Genomic DNA, 24,489 nt, shown 5'->3' with positions numbered 1-24,489 from the left:
GGAGAACTTCCTGACCCAGGGATTGAAGGTCAGTCTCCTGCATTGCAGGCGGATTCTTAACCATCAGAGCTACCAGGGAAGCCCCAGATGAGCTACTTCTGTCCCCTTTAGTCCTTTATCCTGACTTGATTTTCATGGACACTAAACAAATATAAAGATGCTGTCTCTCTTACTAGAAAACACAACAAAGGACTTGGTTATCCTTGTTTATCTTCATATCCCCAGAATTATAACAATGTCTCTCAACTTAGGTATTATTAACAAGCACAATTCTTTGTTCCAGGATGCTTTGTATGCCTGTGTGCTAAGTTGCTGAGAAGGCAATGGCACCCCACTCCAGTACTCTTGCCTGGAAAATCCCATGGACGGAGGAGCCTGGTAGGCTACAGTCCATGGGGTCACTAAGAGTCGGATACAACTGAGCAACTTCACTTTCACTTTTCCCTTTCATGCACTGGAGAAGGAAATGGCAACCCACTCCAATACTCTTGCCTGGAGAATCCCAGGGACGGCAGAGCCTGGTGGGCTACCGTCTATGGGGTCACACAGAGTCGGAAACGACTGAAGCAACTTAGCAGCAGCAGTGCTAAGTTGCTTAGTCGTGTCTGACTCTTTGCGACCCCATGAGTGTAGCTCGCCAAGTAGAACTTCTCAATTATGTGACAAACTATTCATTCATGTCATTGTACATAATTATGAGTATACATGTAGTATAATTTCGCAAAAAGTGAAATTGTTAGATCAAAATATGTGTATGTTTTAAGAAAGACAATGCAAAAGAAACATTATAGAATGTAAACACATAGACACATACAAATATAATTAGATGGTTTTTCCTTTCTTGGGGCTGACTTCTGTTTGCAACATACCAACTTTCACAATATTCCAAGGAAAAATTAGATTAAATTCATATATAAACGTAGAAAGCACTTTCTCTTTTCTATACTTACCTTTCACAACCAAGAACATGATATGTCTTTCGATTTATTTGGTCTTTATTTCTGCCTCCTGAAATGACCAACTAACCTTTCTGAAGTAATGAGCTATAAAAAGCACAATGCACATCCACTCTACAATGTAATTTGGTTGATATACTTCTTGGCCTCTAATGTCAAGTTTTATTCCCTCGTACTATACATCAGGATACAATTTATGATTATTTTGTACACAACAAAGAAAGGTCATGATTATCAGAAGATCTCTTTATATACGACTGGGTGAAAGAGGATCCCATGTTTACTTAGACTAATCAACTAGTGACAGGGAATGGATTGCCATGACTGTTTCAAACCAACCAGAAAAATTCATCCCCTTGGGCTGGGATAAGGGCCTTCCATCCCCAAAATTAAAAGTTCTCCCTGAACCCCCAATCCCATTTATTTGAACAAAACAAGGATTTTGCTAGTAAGGAATAAGAAGAGAAAAAGTAGACAACAAGCAGTACCTGCTACAAACTGAATTATCCAAAGAGGAATGGTGAAATAAATTACGGTATTTATGCCACTGATCAAGCTTTTGGAGAAATTTTAATGACAGAGAAAAGTGTTCTCAACACAATGTTGAGGAGGGGGAAAAGATTACAAAAGAGAACGCACAAAACAATCTCAGCTTTCTTTGAAAACTGAAGATATGTGTAAAAGGAGAAAAAAGAATACAAGGAAATATAACAAAATGGTAACAGTAATTATTTGATTATAAAAGTTTTTGTTAGATTCTGCATTTCCCTATTTTTCTACCCCAAAAATGACTATTTATAACAAAAAATTGTAATCAAGGCTCCATTACCTTATTTTCCTCTGTTTGACAAACATTAACATTCATGTTTATCAAGCACATTGATAAAAAATTATTGTTCAATTCTATACTTATATCATGTTGGACTAAGCTGTAGCTTACAGAAATATATAACTTTATTGGTTTATAAGTGACTTCCAACACCAGGTATCTCCTACAGTTTAGTTTTAAAACTGGTGTGATACAGCACTGTCACTTTGAAGTTTTAATTCATTTATCTCTTAACTATTCCAGAAAATCACTTTAAGGTAGCCAAACATCAAGTAACAGGATAAAGCCAAATACAACCTATGATTTATTAACATTCATTCAACCAACAAATACCGAGTGCCTACTATGTGTTGAAACCTAACAGAGAGATTTCCCTAGTAATCCTGCAGTTAAGACTCTGTGCTCCCAATGCAGGGGGCAGTCTGGAGGAAAGGCATTTAGAATTTGGGACACTGGCAAGACAACACTGAGGTTTTCTGATTCATGAATTTAGACTCCCTATCTAACTAAAGAGTAAGATCCATTTCTCCTGTTTCTTGTTTTTTTGGCAGCTTTAGAACCACAGCTGCTTCACTGGTTGAGAACCACGTGACATGGTTGACTTGTATTTAGGAGACATGCTGCATAAACAATAAACCTTTAACCACCAGAAACGTACTTAGTACAGTGAGCCCCCGCTATGAGGGAGAGGCAGAAATGACGACTGCAAGAACAAGCAGACTCGACTTCTCATCTCAAGCTTATTCTGGGGACAAAGTAATTCAATTACCTGTACTATTTCAAAAGTTACTTTTCTTTGCTGAGTACATACAGTTGAATCAATAGACATTAAATATGAATGTACTAAGTCCTTCCATTAGCTTTTTAAAAAATATTTATTTATCTGGTTGCGCCAGGCAGGTCTTAGTTGCAGCATGCAAGATTTTTGATCTTTGTTGCGGTATGCAGGATCTCTAGTTGTGGTATGTGGGATCTAGTTCCCTGATCAGGGATAGAACCTGGGCCCCCTTCATTGGGAGCATAGAATCTTAACCAATGGACCACCAGAGAAGTCCCTCTGTTAGGTTTTAAAATAGTTTCATTTTTTATATGTAAAAGCTTATATTAATACTTTGTTTTAAATCTAACCATTTTTCTGTCATCATACAGTTTTCAAAATATATGAACTGTGAGTTTTCATTAACTTCACTATTCATTAACTGTAATTATTTTTCCTTCAATGAACATGTACTTACTATGTGCAATAGTATCAGAAATTATTCCTACAATAGGTTAAATGCCTGACTATTTAGCATTGGCAGTTAATCTATGCATTCAGTGTAGCCCAATAGCTTATAGTTTTATAATTAAGGTAAGCTAATCCAAACCCCATTTAGGGTGAAAAGCAATTTAAGTTATTTATATATAGCCTGTACACTACCTCCAAAGAGGAAAGGTTGGTAAACACTTAAGTTATTTGCAAAACTGGGTTAATACAGCCTTCTACATGTCAGATTTTTATTGGCAAATAAAATATATCAATTTCTATCACTTTAATTAATGAAAGTAACAAAGTTTATAAATTCTGCCAGTGTTCATTTGAATTTCTTCTACTGAAGAAAGAAAAGAAAAAAATTTTAAGAATACAATATGATAGTTGCAATATATCCAGTTTAACATTTACCTCTATACTGAAATAGCCTCTGTCCACGTAGTCACCCAGAAAGAGGTAGCGTGTATTACTAGGTGACCCTCCAACTTCAAACAACTTCATCAGGTCAAAGAATTGTCCATGAATGTCACCACATACTAGGAGGGAAAAAAGACATAGGGTGAGGTGAAAAATTATGTTTTAGAAGAGACAGAGCATTCCACTATTAAGACCACAACTTAATTTTAACTTAAATCACTCTAGCTTTTGACTGGACTGCGTGATAATTGCAGGTAATCTATCCATCTGAAACAGTCCTACTGGAAATATTAGACATTTTAAATTGTATTTCTTCAATGAAAAACAAACATATCAAATAATCGTTAAGACTGCTCACAATTCCTAGAATAATTATTACACATTTTAGTCGATTATCTGTAATCATTCCTCAAACTCGCTCAAATCTAAGTACCACCGTGCAGATCCTTCTCATACCTGTGATTGGAGCATCTACTTCTATCATAGTCTTCTCTTGTCTCAGTATGGCAGCCCCATCATTGATTATTTTTAAGGCTACTTCCTCTTCCAGTCGCCCTTCCTTCACCAAATGGTTTTTCAAAACATCAATTTTAGGTTTCCCATTCTCAAATACTTCCTTCAAAGTAAGCCGCTGGGTCGGAGGAAAGGGAACAGCTAGAAAGAAAAGAAAAAAAAAATTTTTAAACAGCTGAAGTAATAGAAAACAACCATAAACACATTACTTTTACATAAGAAATTAAGTCTAAAACATCACCATGATTTAACATCCACAGCACCAGAACTACATGGGGGAAAAAACCTAAAGATACTATATATTATAGATGATTGATTCTAATTTTTTAGAAGGCCACAAAATCAAAGTCATTTAAAAGATCTAGGTGTGTATAAATTATGTCTTACATATAAACATGAAACATTCGATTCAGTAAATAAGCTAACAGTGAGGCAATAAATATATTTTTTCTATGAAAAAGTATTAAAAAAGAAACTATGGTTTAAAAAATGAAGGAAAAGAAACCACAACACTACTAAAAATGTATTTATCTCCTTCAGAGAAGAGACATGATGAAATCGCAGCTTGGAAGTTTGACTTCAGTTCCTGTTCAGGGGAATCATAAATGTATGATTTTATTATTAATACAATATATGATTGTATTATTAATAATACATACATAAGTGTATGTATATATTATTAAAAGGTGAAAGTGAAAGTCTCTCAGTCGTGTCCGACTCTTTGCAACCCCTTGGACTATACAGTCCATGGAGTTCTCCAGGCCAGGATACTGGAGTACGCAGCCTTTCCCTTCTCCAGGGGATCTTCCCAACCCAGGAATCGAACCCAGGTCTCCTGCATTGCAGGCGGATTCTTTTACCAGCTGAGCCACAAGAGAAGCCCGATTAAAAGGTAGTCACTTAGAATATTACTGATAATAAGAACACAACTAACAGAATGGAGCTCTTTCAAAAAATAGCTTGCTATAGGTAACAGAGCATAAACTTGAAAAAAATAGATATGGGAGGCCTAGTTTTGTTTTCTAATCTGGAAATGCTAACAACTAACTTGAGTTTATACTAGATATAAAGATTATATACAACATCATGGTAAGTTAGCAACTTGAACAGAAAAAATTTTTTGATATTTTAAAATTGGCTATCATCTCTTCTTTTACCTATCTTTAAAACAGTCTATTTTAGATGTCCTGTGACCTATAGCCATAAGTCTATAAACCATACATTTTAAAGGAGAGGTTCAGGTTATTTCTTTTTAATTTTTGATCACATGGGATCCAAGTTACCTGACCAGGGATCAAACCCACGCCCCCTGAACCGGGAGCACAAAGTCCCAACCACTGGACTGCTGGGGAAGTCCCAAAGGAGGGGTTCATTTTAATTTGTGCTTATGTCTGATGATTCCACTTCTAGCTTTATGGAAGGTTATAAAGGTGATGCTGTGAAAGTGCTGCACTCGATATGCCAGCAAATTTGGAAAACTCAGCAGTGGCCACAGGACTGGAAAAGGTCAGTTTTCGTTCCAACCCCAAAGAAAGGAAATGCCAAAGAATGCTCAAACTACCACACAATTGCACTCATCTCACATGCTAGTAAAGTAATGCTCAAAATTCTCCAAGCCAGGCTTCAGCAATATGTGAACCGTGAACTTCCAGATGTTCAAGCTGGTTTTAGAAAAGGCAGAGGAACCAGAGATCAAATTGCCAATATCCGCTGGATCATCGAAAAAGCAAGAGAGTTCCAGAAAAACATCTATTTCTGCTTTATTGACTATGCCAAAGCCTTTGACTGTGTGGATCACAATCAACTGTGGAAAATTCTGAAAGAGATGGGAATACCAGACCATCTGACCCGTCTCTTGAAAAACCTGTATGCATGGAGAAGGAAATGGCAACCCACTCCAGTATTCTTGCCTGGGAAATTCCATGGACAGAGGAGCCTGGTGGGCTACAGTTCATGGGGTCACAAAGAGTCAGACATGACTGAGCACACAAAAACTAGGGCTTCAACAATAGAACTGTAGTATCTCACACTTCTGGAAGCCAGAGGTCCAAGAGCAGGATGTTGGCAAGGTTGGAGGGCTCCCCTGGTGGTCCAGTGGCTAAGCCTCCATCCTCCCAATAAAGGAGGCCTCGGTTCGATCCCTGGTCAGGGCACTAGATCCCACATGCCACAATTAAAGATTTGGTGCAACAAAATAAGCAAATAAAAATAAAATGTTGAAAAGAAAAAAAAAAAAAAAGAAAAACCTGTATGCAGATCAGGAAGCAACAGTTAGAACTGGACATGGAACAACAGACTGGTTCCAAATAGGAAAAGGAGTACGTCAAGGCTGTATATTGTCACCCTGCTTATTTAACTTATATGCAGAGTACATCATGAGAAACGCTGGGCTGGAAGAAACACAAGCTGGAATCAAGATTGCCGGGAGAAATATCAATAACCTCAGATATGCGGATGACACCACCCTTATGGCAGAAAGTGAAGAGGAACTAAAGAGCCTCTTGATGAAGGTAAAGGAGGAGAGTGAAAAAGTTGGCTTAAAGCTCAACGTTCAGAAAACTAAGATCATGGCATCTGGTCCCATCACTCCATGGGAAATAGATGGGGAAACAGTGGAAACAGTGTCAGACTTTACTTTTTTGGGCTCCAGAATCACTGCTGATGGTGACTGCAGCCATGAAATTAAAAGACGCTTACTCCTTGGAAGGAAGGTTATGGCCAACCTAGATAGCATATTGAAAAGCAGAGACATTACTTTGCCAACAAAAGTCCGTCTAGTCAAGGCTATGGTTTTTCCAGTGGTCATGTATGGATGTGAGAGTTGGACGGTGAAGAAAGCTGAGCCCCGCAGAATTGATGCTTTTGAACTGTGGTGTTGGAGAAGACTCTTGAGAGTCCCTTGGACTGCAAGGAGATCCAATCAATCCATCCTAAAGGAGATCAATCCTGGGTGTTCACTGGAAAGTCTGACGTTGAAGCTGAAGCTCCAATACTTTGGCCACCTCATGCGAAGGGTTGACTCATTGGGAAAGACCCTAATGCTGGGTAGGATTGGGGGCGGGAGGAGAAGGGGACGACAGAGGATGAGATGGTTAGATGGCATCACTGACTCGATGAACATGGGTTTGGGTAGACTCCGGGAGTTGGTGATGGACAGAGAGGCCTGGCGTGCTGCAATTCATGGGGTCGCAGAGAGTCGGACACGACTGAGCGACTGAACTGAACTGAACTGAAATCTACAGGCACTTACACAATTTTAAACTTGCTCTAGCCATACCATTTTGTATTATTCACAAGTAAAGAAAGTCCTATGGTAAGTTTTGAAATACTCTTGGCTACAACTTGCCTCATTTTGATTATTCAAAGCCCACTGAAAGAAATCATAGTAGCTATCCAACCGGCAAATATTACACTGAGATAGAGGACCACATACACCCCAGTTTACTCAAGACAGTCCTAGATTTCAGCCATTCTCCTAGTGTAACTGTTAACAGCATCCCCTTTCACTCTTAAAACCACCTCAATTTGGAGGACAAATTTAGTATTAACTTGTGTGATTCATATAGTACACCAATATACTATCTTAATAGGATAATCTACATCTATTATAAGACAAAAATATTATGATGGGTCTTTTATTCATTCATCTAGTGAGTCTATAAAACAGGGTAAAGGTTAGTTCTGAACAAGTTTACTTACATTTTTACTAAAATAGCAATGGTACTATGGTTGTGTTAAATACTAATAAACCTTTTGTATTTTAGTGATTCTTACTGAAATATTTTCAGATGAAAGTAATGCTATTTGGGATTTGTTTCAAAATTATGGGAGAAATAAGCAATAGTATAGAGCAGCAGCAGTCCTGGGAGGTACAGCATGTGGCATAAGTCCTCCTGGAAGAGGCTGCCATTAGACCCACTACAGAGCCACTAAGCAGGTGACCCACAAATAGGTTTTTCCAGTAGTCATGTATGGATGTGAGAGCTGGACCATAAGAAAGCTGAGAGCTGAAGAATTTATGCTTTCAAACTGTGGTGTTGGAGAAGACTCTTGAGAGTCCCTTGGACTGCAAGGAGATCAAACCAGTCAATCCCAAAGTAGATCAACCGTGAATATTCCTTGGAAGGACTGATGCTGAAGCTGAAGCTCCAAAATTTTGGCCACCTGATGTGAAGAGCCAACTCACTGGAAAAGACCCTGATACTGGGAAAGATTGAGGGCAGGAAGAGAAGGGAGAGACAGAGGATGAGATGGTTAGATAGCATCACCAACTCAGTGGATATGCATTTTGAACAAACTCCAGGAGACAGTGAAGAACGGGGGAGCCTGGTGTGCTGCAGTCCGTGGGGTTGCGAAGCTCATGCCCACTAAGCTCAGATAATAAGCACCTGCATTCTCAGTCATCACATAGGCACAGTTTACTCATCTCCGTGTTCTTACCCCCAGCCCCTATGTGGCCACATGGATACAAGGAGTTCAGAATTTCTGAGTGGAAAAAAAGGGGATCTAGAGAAATGCTTCATAAACTGTCCTGGGAACTGCCCCCACCCTAGCACCAACATGTAGAAAACTAAACTTTGTAAAATGCAGTAAAAATAAATTACTAGAAAAATAATCACAGGCACAGATGTTGTGCCAATGTCGAGCTGCTATAATAGTTTTTAAACGCTCACCACTCTGTACTTACTGCACTTAGAACCACAGACCACACTTTCTAAGTAAGACTGGTTTGGATAAATAGGTATTTAGGGGAACAAGAATAAGACTAGAATGAAAACTTGAATATTATGCATATACATGTGTTCAAGCCCCAGTCTGAGTTTTAACAAGATTCAAACTGCCTTTAATGACATACAGAATTTCACTGATTAAAAAAAACTACAATCTAAGCACTCGGACTCTGAAGTCTAAGCTTCTAACATCTTGCTGCTGCTGCTGCTGCTAAGTCGCTTCAGTCGTGTTCGACTCTGTGCGACCCCATAGACGGCAGCCCACCAGGCTCCTTCGTCCCTGGGATTCTCCAGGCGAGAATACTGGAGTGGGTTGCCATTTCCTTCTCCAGTGCATGAAAGTGAAAAGTGAAAGCGAAGTCGCTCAGTCGTGTCTGACTCTTCGTGACCCCTTGGGCTGTAGCCTACCAGGCTCCTCCGTCCATGGGGTTTCCCAGGCAAGAGTACTGGAGTGGGGTGCCATTGCCTTCTCCGTCTTACCCATGCTTTAAACTATGAAGTATTTAAACTGTAACACTGAGGTTTAAGTACTTGTATCCTTTCAAAGTAAGTCATAAATAAACCTATATATGCCACCAGACACGGAAGTTTCCCTTCTTCATTTCTGTGGCTGTGTGTTGCCTCTTTATTCCATTTATAAAGCTATCATCCTTCCAAAACCAAGTCTTAGCACAATTTTTCAATTTTCAAAGAAATACTCAAGTGTAATTACAAGGGTAATAAGTAATTCCAGACATTTTATTTGTTCAAAAAATTATGCTAACCAAAGTAGGCATTCTAATTTTTTCTTTATATATATATATATATATATATATTATTGAAGTACAGTTGACTTACAATGTTTCAGGACCAAATTAGGCATTTTTAAATGAAAGAATCAAAATGTCAGTAGTGCCAGCACTCAAGTTATTGCTTTATTGGTTATTTCATATTGTCACTTGGGGGGACTGGTTCCTTTATTTTTAACATAGGCTCATCATTTTAAAAACTACAATCCTTATCAACAAGAAAGTAGGGTTAATAGAGGGATTAAAGGGTCTCAAAACACAAGCATAGAGTTACAAAAATTTTGACTGTGAATCAAAAGGTCATTTACGCAGAAATATGATAATTTAGAGGTTAACAAACTATAGCACTGTTTTTTTTTGAGGAGAGGAGGTTCTTGTTATTCAAAGATGACTAGTACTAGAAAAGGCCACTTAGGCCTTCCCTCATGGTACACTGGTTAGGAATTCACCTGCCATTGCAGGAAACAAGGTTCAATCCCTGGTCCGGGAGGATCCCACATGCCATGCAGCAACTAAGCCCATGCGCCACAACTACTGAGCCCACGCTCCAGAGCCCACGAACTGCAACTACTGGGCCCACACGCCACAACTCCTACACACTCTAGGGCCTGTGAGCCACAACTACTGGAGCCTGTGCTCCACAACAGGAGAAGCCACCACAGGGAGAAGCCCGAGCATCACAACTAGACAGCAGCTCTTGCTCATCACAACTAGAGAAAGCCCATGCAAAGCAACGAAGATCCAGCGCAACCAAAAATAAATAAATAATTAAATACTTGTTTAAAAAAGAACAGGCCACTGAAAGTGTATCCACATTAAAAAAAATAGTCATAAAAAACAGTGGAGGGAAATCATTCAGCTTTTTATCTTTAAAATTAAGGGACTGTCCTAGTGGTCCAGTGGCTAAGATTCTGTGGTCCCAATGCAGGAATCCTGGGTTCAATTCCTGGTCAGGGAACCAGATCCCACATGCCAACTAAAGATCCCGTGTATCAAAACTTAAGACCCAGCACAGCCAAATAAATAAATAAATGAGAAAGTAAAAACTGTAAAAATGATTTTATTCCATAATTAAACTAGCTGCAACATGATTATAAAGGGAGTTGTTTGTACAAATACAACCAAGAGTTTCAACATAAACCTTCTGAAAACTGATGCACCCTCCTGACTCTTAAATCTAACAGTCTATTTAACATCTACTCAGATGTCTAAGAGGCATGTAAAATTTAACATGTTATGGAAACAACCTGTGTGTGCACTGATGGATGAATGAAGATGTTATGGTACATATATTCACAATAGAGTATTATTCAGCCTTAAAAAATGAGACAGTCCTATAATTTGCAACAATATGGATGGATTTGAGGGCATCATGCTAAGTGAAATATGTCAGGCCAAGAAAGACAAAATCCATGGTATCACTCACATATGGAATCTAAAAGCAAAAAAAACTCATAGAACAGGAGATCAGACTTAATAGTTACCAAAAGAGAAGGATGGGAGGAGAGAGAAATGGAGGAAAGGGGTAACAAGATACAAATTTTCAGTGAAAAGATAAATAAGTACTAGGAATGTAATGTACTATAATAACAATAGCTAACACTGCTGAATGATATATAAGAAAGTTGAGAGTAAATTCTAAGAGTTCTCATTGTTGTTATTGTTGTTCAGCTGCTAAGTCATGATGGACTCTTTGAGACCCCATGGACTGCAGAGGCAGGCTCCTCTGTCCTTCACTATCTCCCTGAGTTTGCTCAAACTCGTGTCCATTGAGTCAGTGATGCCATCTAACCATCTTATCCTCTGTTGCCCCCTTCTCCTCCTGCCCTCAATCTTTCCTAGCATCAGGGTCTTTTCCAATGAGTCAGTGGCTCCTTATGTAAGATTATGTAACTCAGAGAATCAAAATTCCACTCATGTACACGTCTTCCATTTCAGTTCCTTCTCAATCCTAAGAAAAGCGTTAACAGAAGGATTTTTTTCACCCCACTGTTAAAACAGAATCATTGTTGACATGGTTGATGACCAAATCCAAATCACATTTTGGACACTTTGCAAGGAATATTAACAAAACAAAGTATTTGTCTTTGCCTCATCTCTCTCCTCAAAAGTAGAAGCACAGTAAGTAATAAAACAAACTATTTTCATCACCAAGTAAATAGTGATTTTCTGTATTCTTTAATAATTCATATAGCGAGTGCCCAGTCTATTAATGTCTCAGCAGGAAAACACTACACTGAGCCCTCATATCAGTCTGCACCTTCAGGTGGAACATTTTAGCATTCTAGTCAGTCCCAAGTGACGTCCGTTGTAAAGAATCTGCCAATGCAGGAGAAGCAAGAGACACAGTTCGATCCCTCGGTCAGCAAGATCCCCTGATATAGGAAATGGCAGCCCACTCCAGTATTCTTGCCTGGAAAATTCCATGGACAGAGGAGCCTGGCAGGCTACAGTCCATGGGGTCACAAAGAATAGGACATGACTGAGGGACTGAGCACAATCAGTCTAAGAAGTCAGGAGAAGAGGGGAGAGGCGCACGGTGCTCTCTTTCACTCTCTAAGTCTGGAACATTCTTTAAAGACCTCTTTTCAAAGCACTTTCTTTTTCTGAGCTGCTGTTCCCCAGGGGGAGGCCAGGGTCATGGTACCTTGTCTCAAGAAGCAAGAGGGAAGTAGAGCCAATGGAAACACCAATGTCCTTGGTCCATGGATGGTATTGAAATATAAGGTAGGGTGAAAACTCAGCTGTCAGGGACTCTGAGGGAGTGAGTCAATTTGAAAAGACAATGGAATTCTCTCTCTTTTCCCCATAAAATAGTGATCATATATATGTATATATGTACATACGCATGTAAAATTTTAAAAAGAAAAAGCTTATTTATGAATTTAAAATTCGCACAGAATTAGCAAAGTCACTTTTAAAGCTTAAGATACAAAAAAACTCCCGGGTGATAAGTAATACACCAAATATCTTTTATTTAAAATTGTCAAGTGTTCCAGTGTTAACTCTGTTTAAAAATAAATTCATATAATATGATCTAAATTGTGACTAAATAATGCATTAGAAAAGGCAGTAAAGAAATATACCCAATTATTAGTGCTAGGTAACAAGATTCTAAATTATTCTTTCAGCTTGCCTATTTTTTTTTAACTTTCTCCAATTACCCTGTATCACTTCTATAATCAGAAAAAATGTATATAAGAAGTTAGTATATAATTATTTTGTACACTACATGATCATACTGATATTCTTTTTAGTGAACAATAAAAATTGGAAGAATAGGATGAAAGTACGTGTTTGGACTACAGATGGCTTTTTTTCCCCTATCTGCTTTGCTCTACATTTTTCCAAGTTTTTATTAAAAAATTTATTAAAGGAAAAATAAGAGATGCCAAAGGCAAAAGAGGCAATCCCGTTGGCAATAACTTTCCCTATGCTAATCAGTTTCATACATAAATAAGATTTTTCTCAAATCAGCAGAGATGTACCCCCAATTGACTCTTAGCAGCGACATTCAAAAATTCAATGTCAAATTTAAGTTACACTTATAAATGACCAAGAGTTACTAAGATGACAAAGAGGAAACTCTGTGGCTTATGCTTCAAAACACACAAAGGCACTGTGGTGAGTGGGAGATAGACCCCTCAAGATGCCTGGCCCATGGTATACACACACCTTCTCCCAGTTACTCCATCAAACTATATTCTAGGTACTGCTGGAAGGAAGGATGTCTGCAAGCATAAGTAAGGTCCCATATCAGATGACCTTAAAATAGGGAGACTGTCCAGGTATACCCGACCTAAGCACAGGAGACCTTTACATCTGGATCTAGAGGTTAGACATAGGAGTTGAGAGATCTGACGCATGAAAGGGATTCGACATGTAAGTTCTCCATCGTTAGCTTGGAGACAGAGGCGGCCACGGAGCAAGGAATGAAGGCAGCCTCTAGGAGCTAGGAGAGGCCTCCAGATAAAAATAAAGACTTCATTTCTACCATCACAAGGAACTACCAATAACCTGAACGTGCTAACAATCAGATTCTTCCCCGAGCCTCTACATGTAAACTCAGCCTGGTGGGCACTTTGATTTCAGCCTTTGAGCCGTTGAGCAGAGAAGTCTATGCCACGAATGTACCTCTGAGCCACACAACTATGAGCTAAAATATCATTGTTTTAAGCCACTAAGTTTGTGATAATTTGTTACACAGCAGTGGAAAACTAATACTGAATTCTTGAAGTCAAAGTTTTTTCCTTAGACTGTTCAACAATCACAAACACACTTTCATACACACAAGAAACTAACACCAGATACCTCTCAGAATCGAAACAGAAGTCCCAACTTATAACTGTACTATGACTCATAGGACAGATAAAGTGAGCCAAACCAAACCACAACATACATCATAGACTGTTTGAGCTCAAACTTTCTCACACTAGATGTTTCAGATCTGTATGTTTCAAGATAAGACCTCAGGCAAAGTAATTTAACAGTAACTCTGCATAGACACCAGATCTGATCTAACACTAGAACTTATGAGTTCCAGCAACTTAGCAAGTTTACAGATTCTAACTAGCCCTTGCCCAGATTACAAACTTCCACCCTAAAAATCCAACAACAGTCTCTCATCTAACAATAGTATCTGAGAGTAGCCTTCCTAAGTGCCTCAGAGAAGGTCCCCTCTGGTTCTCTCTTGTTCTGCGTGCGTGTGCTCAGTTGCTTAGCGCGTCTGACTCTTTGCGACCCTGTGGACTGCGGCCCGCCAGGCTCTTCATGTCCATAGAATCTTTCAAGCAAGAATACTAGAGTGGGTTGCCATTTTCCTTCTCCAGGGGATCTTCCCAAACCTAACTTTGTTTCTTTATAAACAAATCCTTCAGCTGACCTTGTTTCTGCGCAGATCCATGGCTCTGTAACAGTGTGCACTTATGAGGCCACTTGATAACCACCTGTTCAGGGCCACCCTGACCACAGGAGTGGGTTGCCTGAGCTCCAGTAATTTTGTCAAGCACTTCAGGGTCAAGGTGATATGTGGGTCCTCTTTCAGTCTTATCAGATTGTACTGTTTGGGAGCAAAATCTGGCTTCTACCTAATTAACAGCATTCCCATCACCCGTCTGTTTGTTCGGACATAGGCAGAAGACAGACAAGGACCTACGAAGAGTATCCTCCAGCCAGCCCCAACGGCTGGTTCAGACAGCCTCTGACAAGTTTGGAAGGACTCATTAGATGAGTGTCTTTAGACCACCTGTGCACTAGGTCAGTTTTTCTAAAACTTCCTAAGGATCTTCCTCAGTCCTTAAAATCCTGAGAAGTGTTTTGTTTAGTTCTATCTACCTGGAGCTGAGGCTCTGACTGGCCCTCAGTTGGTAACAGTTGATCTCTGATGTCACTTCGTGTCTTCCAGAGACACATGGTTGCAAAAGTGCCATCCTTAATAATCGCTGCAGATAACACTGAGCTTTCTCAGTCTGAGCCTTTGTCTCCTCTGTGCCTCTTCTATTTGATTCCTTTACATTTTCAGATTATGAATATACTCAATAAATGGCATAATTTCACCAAGGAAAAATTCTGAAATACAAATGGCATCTTGGGGAACTTCTAACATGAACAAAATTATTTGAGAGGCACCTTCAAACAATAGGAAACAAAATTCTGAATACTCAATGCTCTGCATTCTTTAATATGAGGAGACTTCCAAATGCAATTCAAATTCTAAAACTGGCTCCCTGAAAGAATTCCCAAATGCCAGGAAAAAAGAACATTTACTGAAGGAATCAGGCTTGTGTAAATATCCCTGATCTCTATCAATTAGTCTGTAGTTTGATGTTTCTAGGAGATACAAGGCTTCCCTGGTGGCTCAGACAGTAAAGAATCCGCCTGCAATGTGGGAGCTCTGGGTTCGATCCCTGGGTTGGCAAGATCCCCTGGAAGAGGTCATGGCAACTCATTCCAGTATTCTTGCCTGGAGAATCCCACGGACAGAGGAGCCTGGCAGGCTACAGTCTATAGGGTCGAAAAGAGTCGGACACAACTTAAGTGACTTAGCACTCACACAGGCAGGAGAAACAAAACCTGAAAAAGACTAATTAGCATTACCCTAAAGAGAATTTAGAGACCAATTAATCCATAGGCAATAAAAGCCCTTTCAATTTGTAACTCTCTGTAAGTTGTAAGATTACTCATTTCTAACACCCTCACAATTCCCCTCTCATTCAACCTTTAACTCTTAACAATGTCTTTTGTTATTGATTTTGAAGGAATGTAAAAGAATGTATCTAAAAACATGGAAATGTGAATGCATAGTATCAGATATGTTTTTGGTTATCTAGAAATAAAGAAAATAATTTTGTTTTAGAATAAGAAATGTCTGTTTCACCACAAAAAAGATACAGTAATCATACTGTGTTTATACGTTGTCAGCTAACACCATTGTGGTAAATAATCATTTTGCAGTATATAAGTATATCAAATCAACATATCGTATACCTTAAACTCATGAAATGATATATGTCAATTATATCTCAATAAAGTTGGGGGGGGAGAAATTTCTGGTTGTGTCAAAAAGTGACAGAGTATAGCTAAAGATAAATTAGATAGTAGACCTTAATAAAGGTAGAAAGTCTGAGAACTGGTATATTTTATTTGTCTGGGTTTGTACAAAAAGAAAACAACCTTTGACAAGAGAAAGAAAATACATCAAAATTTCTGACAAAACTGGTCAAATGTGAGGGGTTTATCATAAGGAATAAAGGCTTATAAATCCTTTTAATGTAAATCCTTTCATGAGTAATAAATAGAGGAAAACTAGAATTTGATTTTCTTTCTGTTAAAAGAGTAAAGTTATTCTTTGCTGAGAGAGAAGACATCTCTTAAATCCTGAAATCCAAGTATTCTGTTAATTCTGTGCTTTTTTTTCTTTTAAGAAACTTCTAAGTCTTCTTTTTTTTTTTACACTCCTTACTTTTAGAAAAAAGTTGACATTCCTAATAAACAGTGTCACTTATTGCTGTATTTTTCAATATACTGCCTTTAATTTAACTACTTCTCACCTTCGGATAGTCACAGCTAGTATTCTGTCACACAACAACTCTTTTTGATTTTGTTCTTCTCCAAATTCAGACACTAAAACTGTAAAGATGTCTCTTAAGCCTAAGATATCTTTAGGTCTACCCAATGAAAGGACCATTAGGTTACATAAAGATTTGATCCTTTACCTTATTAAAAATATTTTTAAAGGATTAACAGAAATTATTTGCTCTGTTTGGCATTCTCCAACTTTTAATTAACTCAAAACTATTGTGAGAGCTCTTTGCTTTATTAAAATGGCATAAAAAGAAAAAAAAAACCTGACAAATTCAAAGAGTTCAGCCTTCCTAAGTTAATGATGTGTTAATTTAAAATGTGTTAAAGTCGATATGCTTCAATGTTTGTATATCTTTCAGGTTAAAGATACATTTACATACAAAGACTGACACAATAGCTGTCTACAAAAGATTTATCTCTAGGTTTAAATAAGCTTGTATTGGTGACATTCCTCATACATTTTATAGGATAAATCAAAAGGTTTGGAGATTTGTCAATATCCTCTCTGTTCCAGACATAGTCTTACTTTCAGAATACTCAATGACTGACTCTTTATGAAACTGATTATGTACTTTAATAGAAGATTCCACTCTCTTCCATTCTGATAAGGCTGGTTAATGGTCAATATAATAAATTAAATGAATAAATAAAGCCTGTAGACTCAACACCTACAAGGAGTTTCTGCTTCTTCCTTACATTCACGTAAAGTTCCAGCTATAATCTAAATATCAACAGTTAACCTTGGGGAGACATGTCAAAAGAACTTTGGTAAAGGTATGTATCTTGTACTTGTAACTATTAACACTACATGGAACAAATTAACTATGTGTACTGCTGATATCATTGCTATGGCCAGACACTGTGTCTGAGTTAGGATTTCCAGAACTGTTTTGGTCCAAAAGCAGAAGATAATGTGAATAGACCATTTATGTCCAAAATCAACAGAACACAATCTCTCAGATGCCAGAAGCCACTGATTACCATGCACATTCTATGATTTTGCCCTTTATTCTCTTGGCTATTTTCTTCTGTCTCAAGATTCTAGACTGTCAATAAACACCCTGCCCTTTATTCTTAGTACTACCAAGACCTTTATCCCTGATAATCAACAAATGCAGGACTAATTCCTCAGACACTGGCAAAGGTAAATAATCCATATCCAAATTAAAAGGGAAAAAAATGACTTGGTTACCATAGGAAGATCCAGGTAGATATGAGATATATGGGAAATTATCTCAAGCTTTAACAATAATGACTGAAGTTTTGTCTGTTACAGATGCCATGTGTGTGGTCTCCAGAGTCTAAATAATGCATTCAGTCATTATCATGCCAGGTGACTCAAAAAACAATCATGTGACCTAGAGGAGTGGGATGGGGAGGGTGGGAGGGAGGCCCCAGGGGGAGTGGATATGTGTATACATATAGCTGATTCAAGTTGTACAGCAGAAACTAACACAACATTGTAAAGCAATTAAACTCCAATAAAATAAATAAAAACAAAAAAATCATCTAAGGAACAGAACAAAACGGCTTGGTGTTTACAGAGGTCAAAATTACTACCATCGAAAGCTTAATAAACACTCACAATCTCTCTTAACAATGGCACAGATCTTGACTGATCACTCCTAAATGGTAAATCCTCCAGTTTAGTTAAAAAATGATCAGAAGCAAAGAGTGAAAATTGAAACAGAAACCACAAATTGTTCCCAAACTCTCAGAAAAAACACTATGACTTAAAAGTCGGATAAAGTGAACCAAATCAAACTACAATGTGCATTACAGACTATCTAAGCTCTTTTTTTTCTTTTTTGACATTAGCTCATTATGTATGTTCCAGTACTGCAGAGAAACTAATCTGACAAAAACACCTCAGGGACTCAGGTGTACTAAAGATAAAATCACTGACCATTCCAGCAAGTCAACTAAATCACATAGTGTAGCCAGTCCCTGCCCAGACTACTAACTTCCACCCTAAATTCACTCTATAACCAATCTCCACTCTGAAAATCCTGTGTATCTTCCTTTCTGAGATGCTCCACCAGTTATTCTAGTATATGTTATTCCTTGCTGCAACAAGCTAAGTGTAACTTCATTTTGATAAGATACAGATGTGCTCCTGGTGGTCTCTGGTGACAGGCTTTAACTTCCCCAAGACAGGGAACTGTCTAGAATGCTAGAATCAGGGATAGGAAGAAAACTTTTGTTACACACCTTTTAAAAGTTTATACCATATTATTATATTACTCACCTAGAGACAGACATCTTGGAGTGCAAAGTCAAGTAGGCCTTGGAAGCATAACTACAAACAAAGCTAGTTGAGGTGATGGAATTCTAGCTGAGCTATTTCAAATCCTAAAAGATGATGCTGTTAAAGAGTTGCACTCAATATGCCAGCAGATATGGAAAACTCAGCAGTGGTCACAGGACTAGAAAAGGCCAGTTTTCATTCTAATCTCAAAGAAGGGCAATGCCAAAGAATGTTCAAACTACCACACAATTGCACTCATCTCACATGCTAGCAAAGTAATGCTCAAAATTGTCCAAGCTAGGCTTCAATAGTACGTGAATGGAGAACTTCCAGATATTCAAGCTGGATTTAGAAAAGGCAGAGGAACCAGAGATCAAATTACCCAACATCCATTGGATCATAGAAAAAGCAAAAGAATTTCAGAAAAACATCTACTTCTGTTTCACTGACACGCTAAAGCCTCTGACTGTATGGATCACAAAAAACTGTGGAAAGTTCTTCAAGAGATGGGAATACCAGAACACCATACCTGCCTCTTAAGAAATGTGTATGCAGGTCAAGAAGCAACAGTTAGAACTGGACATGGAACAATGGACTGGTTCCAAATTGGGAAAGGAGTAAGTCAAGGCTGTATATTGTCACCCTGCTTATTTAACTTATATGCAGAGTATATCATGCAAAATGCCAGCCTGGATGAAGCACAAGCTGGAGTCAAGACTGCCAGGAGAAATATCAATAACCTCAGATATGCAGATGACACCAACCTTATGGAAGAAAGCAAAGAGGAACTAAAGAGCCTCTTGATGAAGATGAAAGAGGAGAGTGAAAAAGCTGGCTTAAAACTCAACATTCAAAAAACTAAGATCATGGCATCTGGTCCCATCACTTCATGGCAAATAGATGGGGAAACAATGGAAACAGTAACAGACTATTTTCTCGGGCTCCAAAATCACTGTAGATGGTGACTGCAGTTATGAAATTAAAAGACGCTTGCTCCTTGGAAGAAAAGCTATGACCAACCAGGACAGCATATTAAAAGCAGAGACATTACTTTGCCAACAAAGGTCCATCTAGTCAAAGCTATGGTTTTTCCAGTAGTCATACATGGATGTGAGAGTTGGATCAAAAAGAAAGCTGAGGGCCAAAGAATTGATGCTTTTGAACTGTGATGTTGGAGAAGACTCTTGAGAGTCCCTTGGACTGCAAGGAGATCAAACCAATCAATCCTAAAGGAAATCAGTCGTGAATATTCATTGAAGGACTGACGCTGAGGCTGAAGCTCCAATACTTTGGCCACCTGATGCAAAGAGCCTCATTAGAAAAGATCCTTATGCTGGGAAAGATTGAAGGCAGCAGGAGAAGGGGACGACAGTGGATGAGATGGTTGGATGGCATCATTGACTCAATGGACATGAGTTTGAGCAAGCTCCAGGACATGGTGAAGGATAGGGAAGCCTGGGATGCTGCAGTCCATAGAGTCACAAAGAGTCAGACATGACTGGGTGACTTAACAACAACAACAAATTGTATTACTTATTCAAAGTGTACATAACTCTATTATAAATTAATCAATCCAATGGTGATACTACCAATATCTAATTTGGCTGCAACTCATCTAGGAATCAAAGAGTATTGCTAGATGTCAGAGAGGCAAATTCACCATCTGTTTCTACAAGGCTGGAAAGAATGCTTTTTGGGTTTTTTTGGCCATGCCGCAAAGCTTGAGGGATCTTAGTTCCCCTACCAGAGACTGAACCCAGGCCTAGGCAGTGAAAGTGCTGAGTCCTAACCACTGGACTGCCAGGGAATTCCCAAAGACTACTGACCATTAACGGATCATCAATACATCATCAAAAAATCTTGGTGCCCAAATTCAAAACCTCTTGCTATTGTGAAACTATTAACAAATCTAAATCAGCCAGCAGTTAGAGGTGATAATTTGCTTTGTATCTAATGTGAACAAAACTGTATTACACTTCATGTTTATTAAAATCAAGCTTAATGACTGCCATTAAATAGCCTCATAAGTGGAGCTATGCTTGATAAATATCATGGCTCACACTGTAAATAAAGTAAAGATTTTCAAGCTACTGTAAAACTTTTTTGAAATTCTCAAAGAATTTGCAAAAACAGAAAGTACAGCATAATGAATACTACAGTATCAATGTTTAACCTTCTGCTTATCTTCATATCACATCAAAGAAACTATATACTCAATCCAAAACAATTTTTAACAACATATACAAATTACTGTATATAAAACAGACAAGCAATAGGATTTATTGTATAACAGTGGGAAATGTATCTTGTAATAACTTATAATGGAAAACAATATAAAACATATATATATTATATAACTGAATTACTCAGTGATACACTTGAAATTAACAAAATATTATATATCCAGTATACTTCAAATCTTTTAAAATATTTATTCATCTATTTATTTGACTGCATCAGGTCTTAGCTGTGGGACGTAGCATCTTCCTTTCGTCATGTGGGACCTTGTGTTGCAGCACATAGATTCTCTAGTTGTGGTGGGTAGGCTTAGTTGCTCCATGGCATGTGGAATCCCAGTTACCCAATCAAGGATCAAACCCACATCCCCTGCAAGACGGATTCCCAACCACTGAACCACCAGGGAAATCCCCATACTTCCATTTTAAAAAAAGAATTTTTAAAAAACTAAAGATCACAGAAAACAGTAACTCCCACAAAACTAAATCTCTTAGAATGCCACCAACCAAAGATAACCACTGTTAAAATTCCAGTGTAGATCTTTATATTTTTAATAGTTAAATATCTTATTTTATAATTGGCTGTACTATACAATCCTGTAATCTCTCTTGGAAAATATTGCAGAATCCTCCTCTTATAACCTGTTTTTTGAATTTGTATTAAACTACTAAAATCTTCTCACACCAACAAATATTATTCTACAATAGAATTCTCAAAGTTTGCATTGTAATTCACCTAACCAATCTGCTATTATTAAACATTGCAGCTATTTTTATTGTTAATTTTTGCTATCATGAGTAATGTGGCAACAAATATCTTTGTTTATATATCTATCATCTCATATGCTCACTGGTCATTCGAATTTATTCACTCATAAATTATCTATAAATATAATCTCCTTTGCTCATTTTTATTGTCCTTCTGAATGATTTGCTGTTCTTTAATAAGTATAAAAAATAACTAAGAATATATCCATGGATTAAAGCTAGTCATACAGTGCAAATACTTTCTCTCTGAAGCATACTTTGAAAAGGAAGCATTTCAACTCCAGGCAGTATTTCAAAGTAAATTGTATGCTTCTAAAGCAAATTATTAATCCCCTTAGTTCACAGGGAGTCTCTATTTATTTCCTTCTTTCAGGTTTTCAATTCAATTTTGCAGTAGCCTATCAACCTGCAAACTCATTTTAGCCAAAGTAATCATCTGCACTAAATCCTGGATTAATTTTAGGGTATAGCTCCCTTAACTTCTTTTTTAAAAATAAGCTTTATTGAGGTGTATTTAGGAACAGTAAACTGTATCCACTAATATGCACAATTCGATAAAATATGACACGTCTCTGTTTGTCAAACCACAACCACAATCAAGATACGAAACATTTCCACTACGCTTGAAAGACCCTCTCCTCTGCCTCCCAGCACCAGGGAACCACTGATCTACTTTCTGTCACTACACATGAATTTTGCACTTTTTCGTTTTATATGAATGGAACAGTCCAGCGTATAGTTTTTTTGTGTCTGGTAGTTTTCATAAACATGGTGATTTTGTGATTCACCTGTGCTGTTGGATATATCAGTAGTTTGTATCTTTTTATTGTTGACTAGTACTCCACTGTGAAGATTTACCATGAGGTCATTCATTTACCCATTGAATATTTCCTGGTTTGGGCTATTATGACTAAAGCTGCTATAAACATTTGTGTACAAATCTTATTTTCATTACTCTTGGGTAAATATCTAGGGGTGGAGTGCCAGAGACGTAAGGCAGGTATATAATTAACATATGAAGAGACTGTCAAGCAATTTTCCCCAAGGACTTTTACAACTTGACATTCCCACCAACAGTGCTTGAGTTGTCACTCCACATCCTTGTTAAAACTTGATAGTAGTCCCTTCAATGTCAGCCATTATAATGGGTGTGTAGTGGTAGTTCATTGTGGTTTTAATTTGCACTTCTTTAATAGCTAATGATATCAAATATCTTGACTGCTACTGGCTATTTATATATCTTCATTTGTGACTTGTCTGTTCAAATCATGTCCATTTTTAAATTTTGCTGGTTGGCTTATCAGTGAGTTGTTAAGTTCTTTATATAATCTTTATAAAAGTCCTTTGTAAGACACACCTAGTGTGAGTATTTTCTCCCAGTCCAAGGCTTCTCTTTTCATTCTCTCAACAAAACATATTTAGAAGAACAAAAGATTTTAAGTTTGATGAAGTCCAATTATCAGTATTTATAGTTCTTGCTTTTTGTGACTTAAGAAAACTTTGTCTACCCCAAGGTCACAAAGATTTCTTCTAGGTTTTCTTTTCAGTTCAGTCGCTCAGTCATGTCTGACTCTTTGTGACCCCATGGACTGCAGCATGCCAGGCTTCCCTGTCCATCACCAACTTCCTGGAGCTTACTCAAACTCATGTCCATCAAGTCGGTGATGCCATCCAACCATCTCATCCTCTGTCGTCCCCTTCTCCTCCCACCTTCAAACTTTCCCAGCATCAGGGTCTTTCCCAGTGAGTCAGTTCTTTGCGTCAGGTGGCCAAAGTATTGGGAGTTTCAGCTTCAACATCAGTCCTTCCAATGAACACCCATGACTGATTTCCTTCAGGATGGACTGGTTGGATCTCCTTGCAGTCCAAGGGACTCTCAAGAGTCTTCTCCAACACCACAGGTCAAAAGCATCAATTCTTCTGCACTCAGCTTTCTTCACAGTCCAACTCTCACATCCATATATGACTACTGGAAAAACCACAGCTTTGACTAGACGGACCTTTGTTGGCAAAGTAATGTCTCTGCTCTTAATATGCTGTCCTGGTTGGTCATAGCTTTTCTTCCAAGGAGCAAGCATCTTTTAATTTCATGACTGCACTTACCATCTGCAGTGATTTTGGAGCCCCCAAAAATAAAGTCCGTTACTGTTTCCATTGTTTCCCCATCTATTTGCCATGAAGTGAGGAAGCAACAGTTAAAACTAGACATGGAACAACAGACTGGTTCCAAATAGGAAAAGGAGTACGTCAAGGCTGTATATTGTCACCCTGCTCATTTAACTTATATGCAGAATACATCATGAGAAACACTGGGCTGGATGAAGCACAAGCTAGAATCAAGACTACAGGGAGAAATATCAATAACCTCAGATATGCAGATGACACCACCCTTACGGCAGAAAGTGAAGAAGAACTAAAGAGCCTCTTGATGAAAGTGAAAGAGGAGAGTGAAAAAGTTGGCTTAAAGCTCAACATTCAGAAAACTAAGATCATGGCATCCGGTCCCATCACTTCATGGCAAATAGATGGAGAAACAGTGGAAACAGTGGCTGACTTTATTTTTCTGGGCTCCAAAATTGCTGCAGATGGTGACTACAGCCATGAAATTAAAAGACGCTTACTCCTTGGAAGGAAAGTTATGACCAACCTAGAGAGCATATTAAAAAGC

The 24,489-nt window shown here is 38.1% G+C and overlaps 1 protein-coding gene across 17 annotated transcripts in view; it reads right to left on the bottom strand.

Annotated features, from left to right (window-relative positions):
- The window catches only part of PPP3CC (protein phosphatase 3 catalytic subunit gamma), an 82,752-nt gene that overhangs the window by 42,586 nt on the left and 15,677 nt on the right, over window positions 1-24,489 (bottom strand). For all 17 annotated transcript variants that reach the window (XM_081514389.1, XM_081514298.1, XM_081514287.1 and 14 more), the window contains exons 2-3: window positions 3,911-4,108; window positions 3,449-3,573 (exon numbers count right to left, since the gene is read on the bottom strand). In XM_081514389.1, coding sequence (XP_081370515.1) covers window positions 3,449-3,573; window positions 3,911-4,108 — 323 coding nt within the window. The remainder of the gene's footprint in view (window positions 1-3,448; window positions 3,574-3,910; window positions 4,109-24,489) is intronic.

This window comes from Giraffa tippelskirchi, chromosome 1 (assembly GCF_054371585.1).
Source record: "Giraffa tippelskirchi isolate mGirTip1 chromosome 1, T2T-mGirTip1v1.2.pri, whole genome shotgun sequence".
Classification (NCBI taxonomy): domain Eukaryota; kingdom Metazoa; phylum Chordata; class Mammalia; order Artiodactyla; family Giraffidae; genus Giraffa; species Giraffa tippelskirchi.
This window is presented reverse-complemented; position numbering and strand designations above follow the sequence as displayed.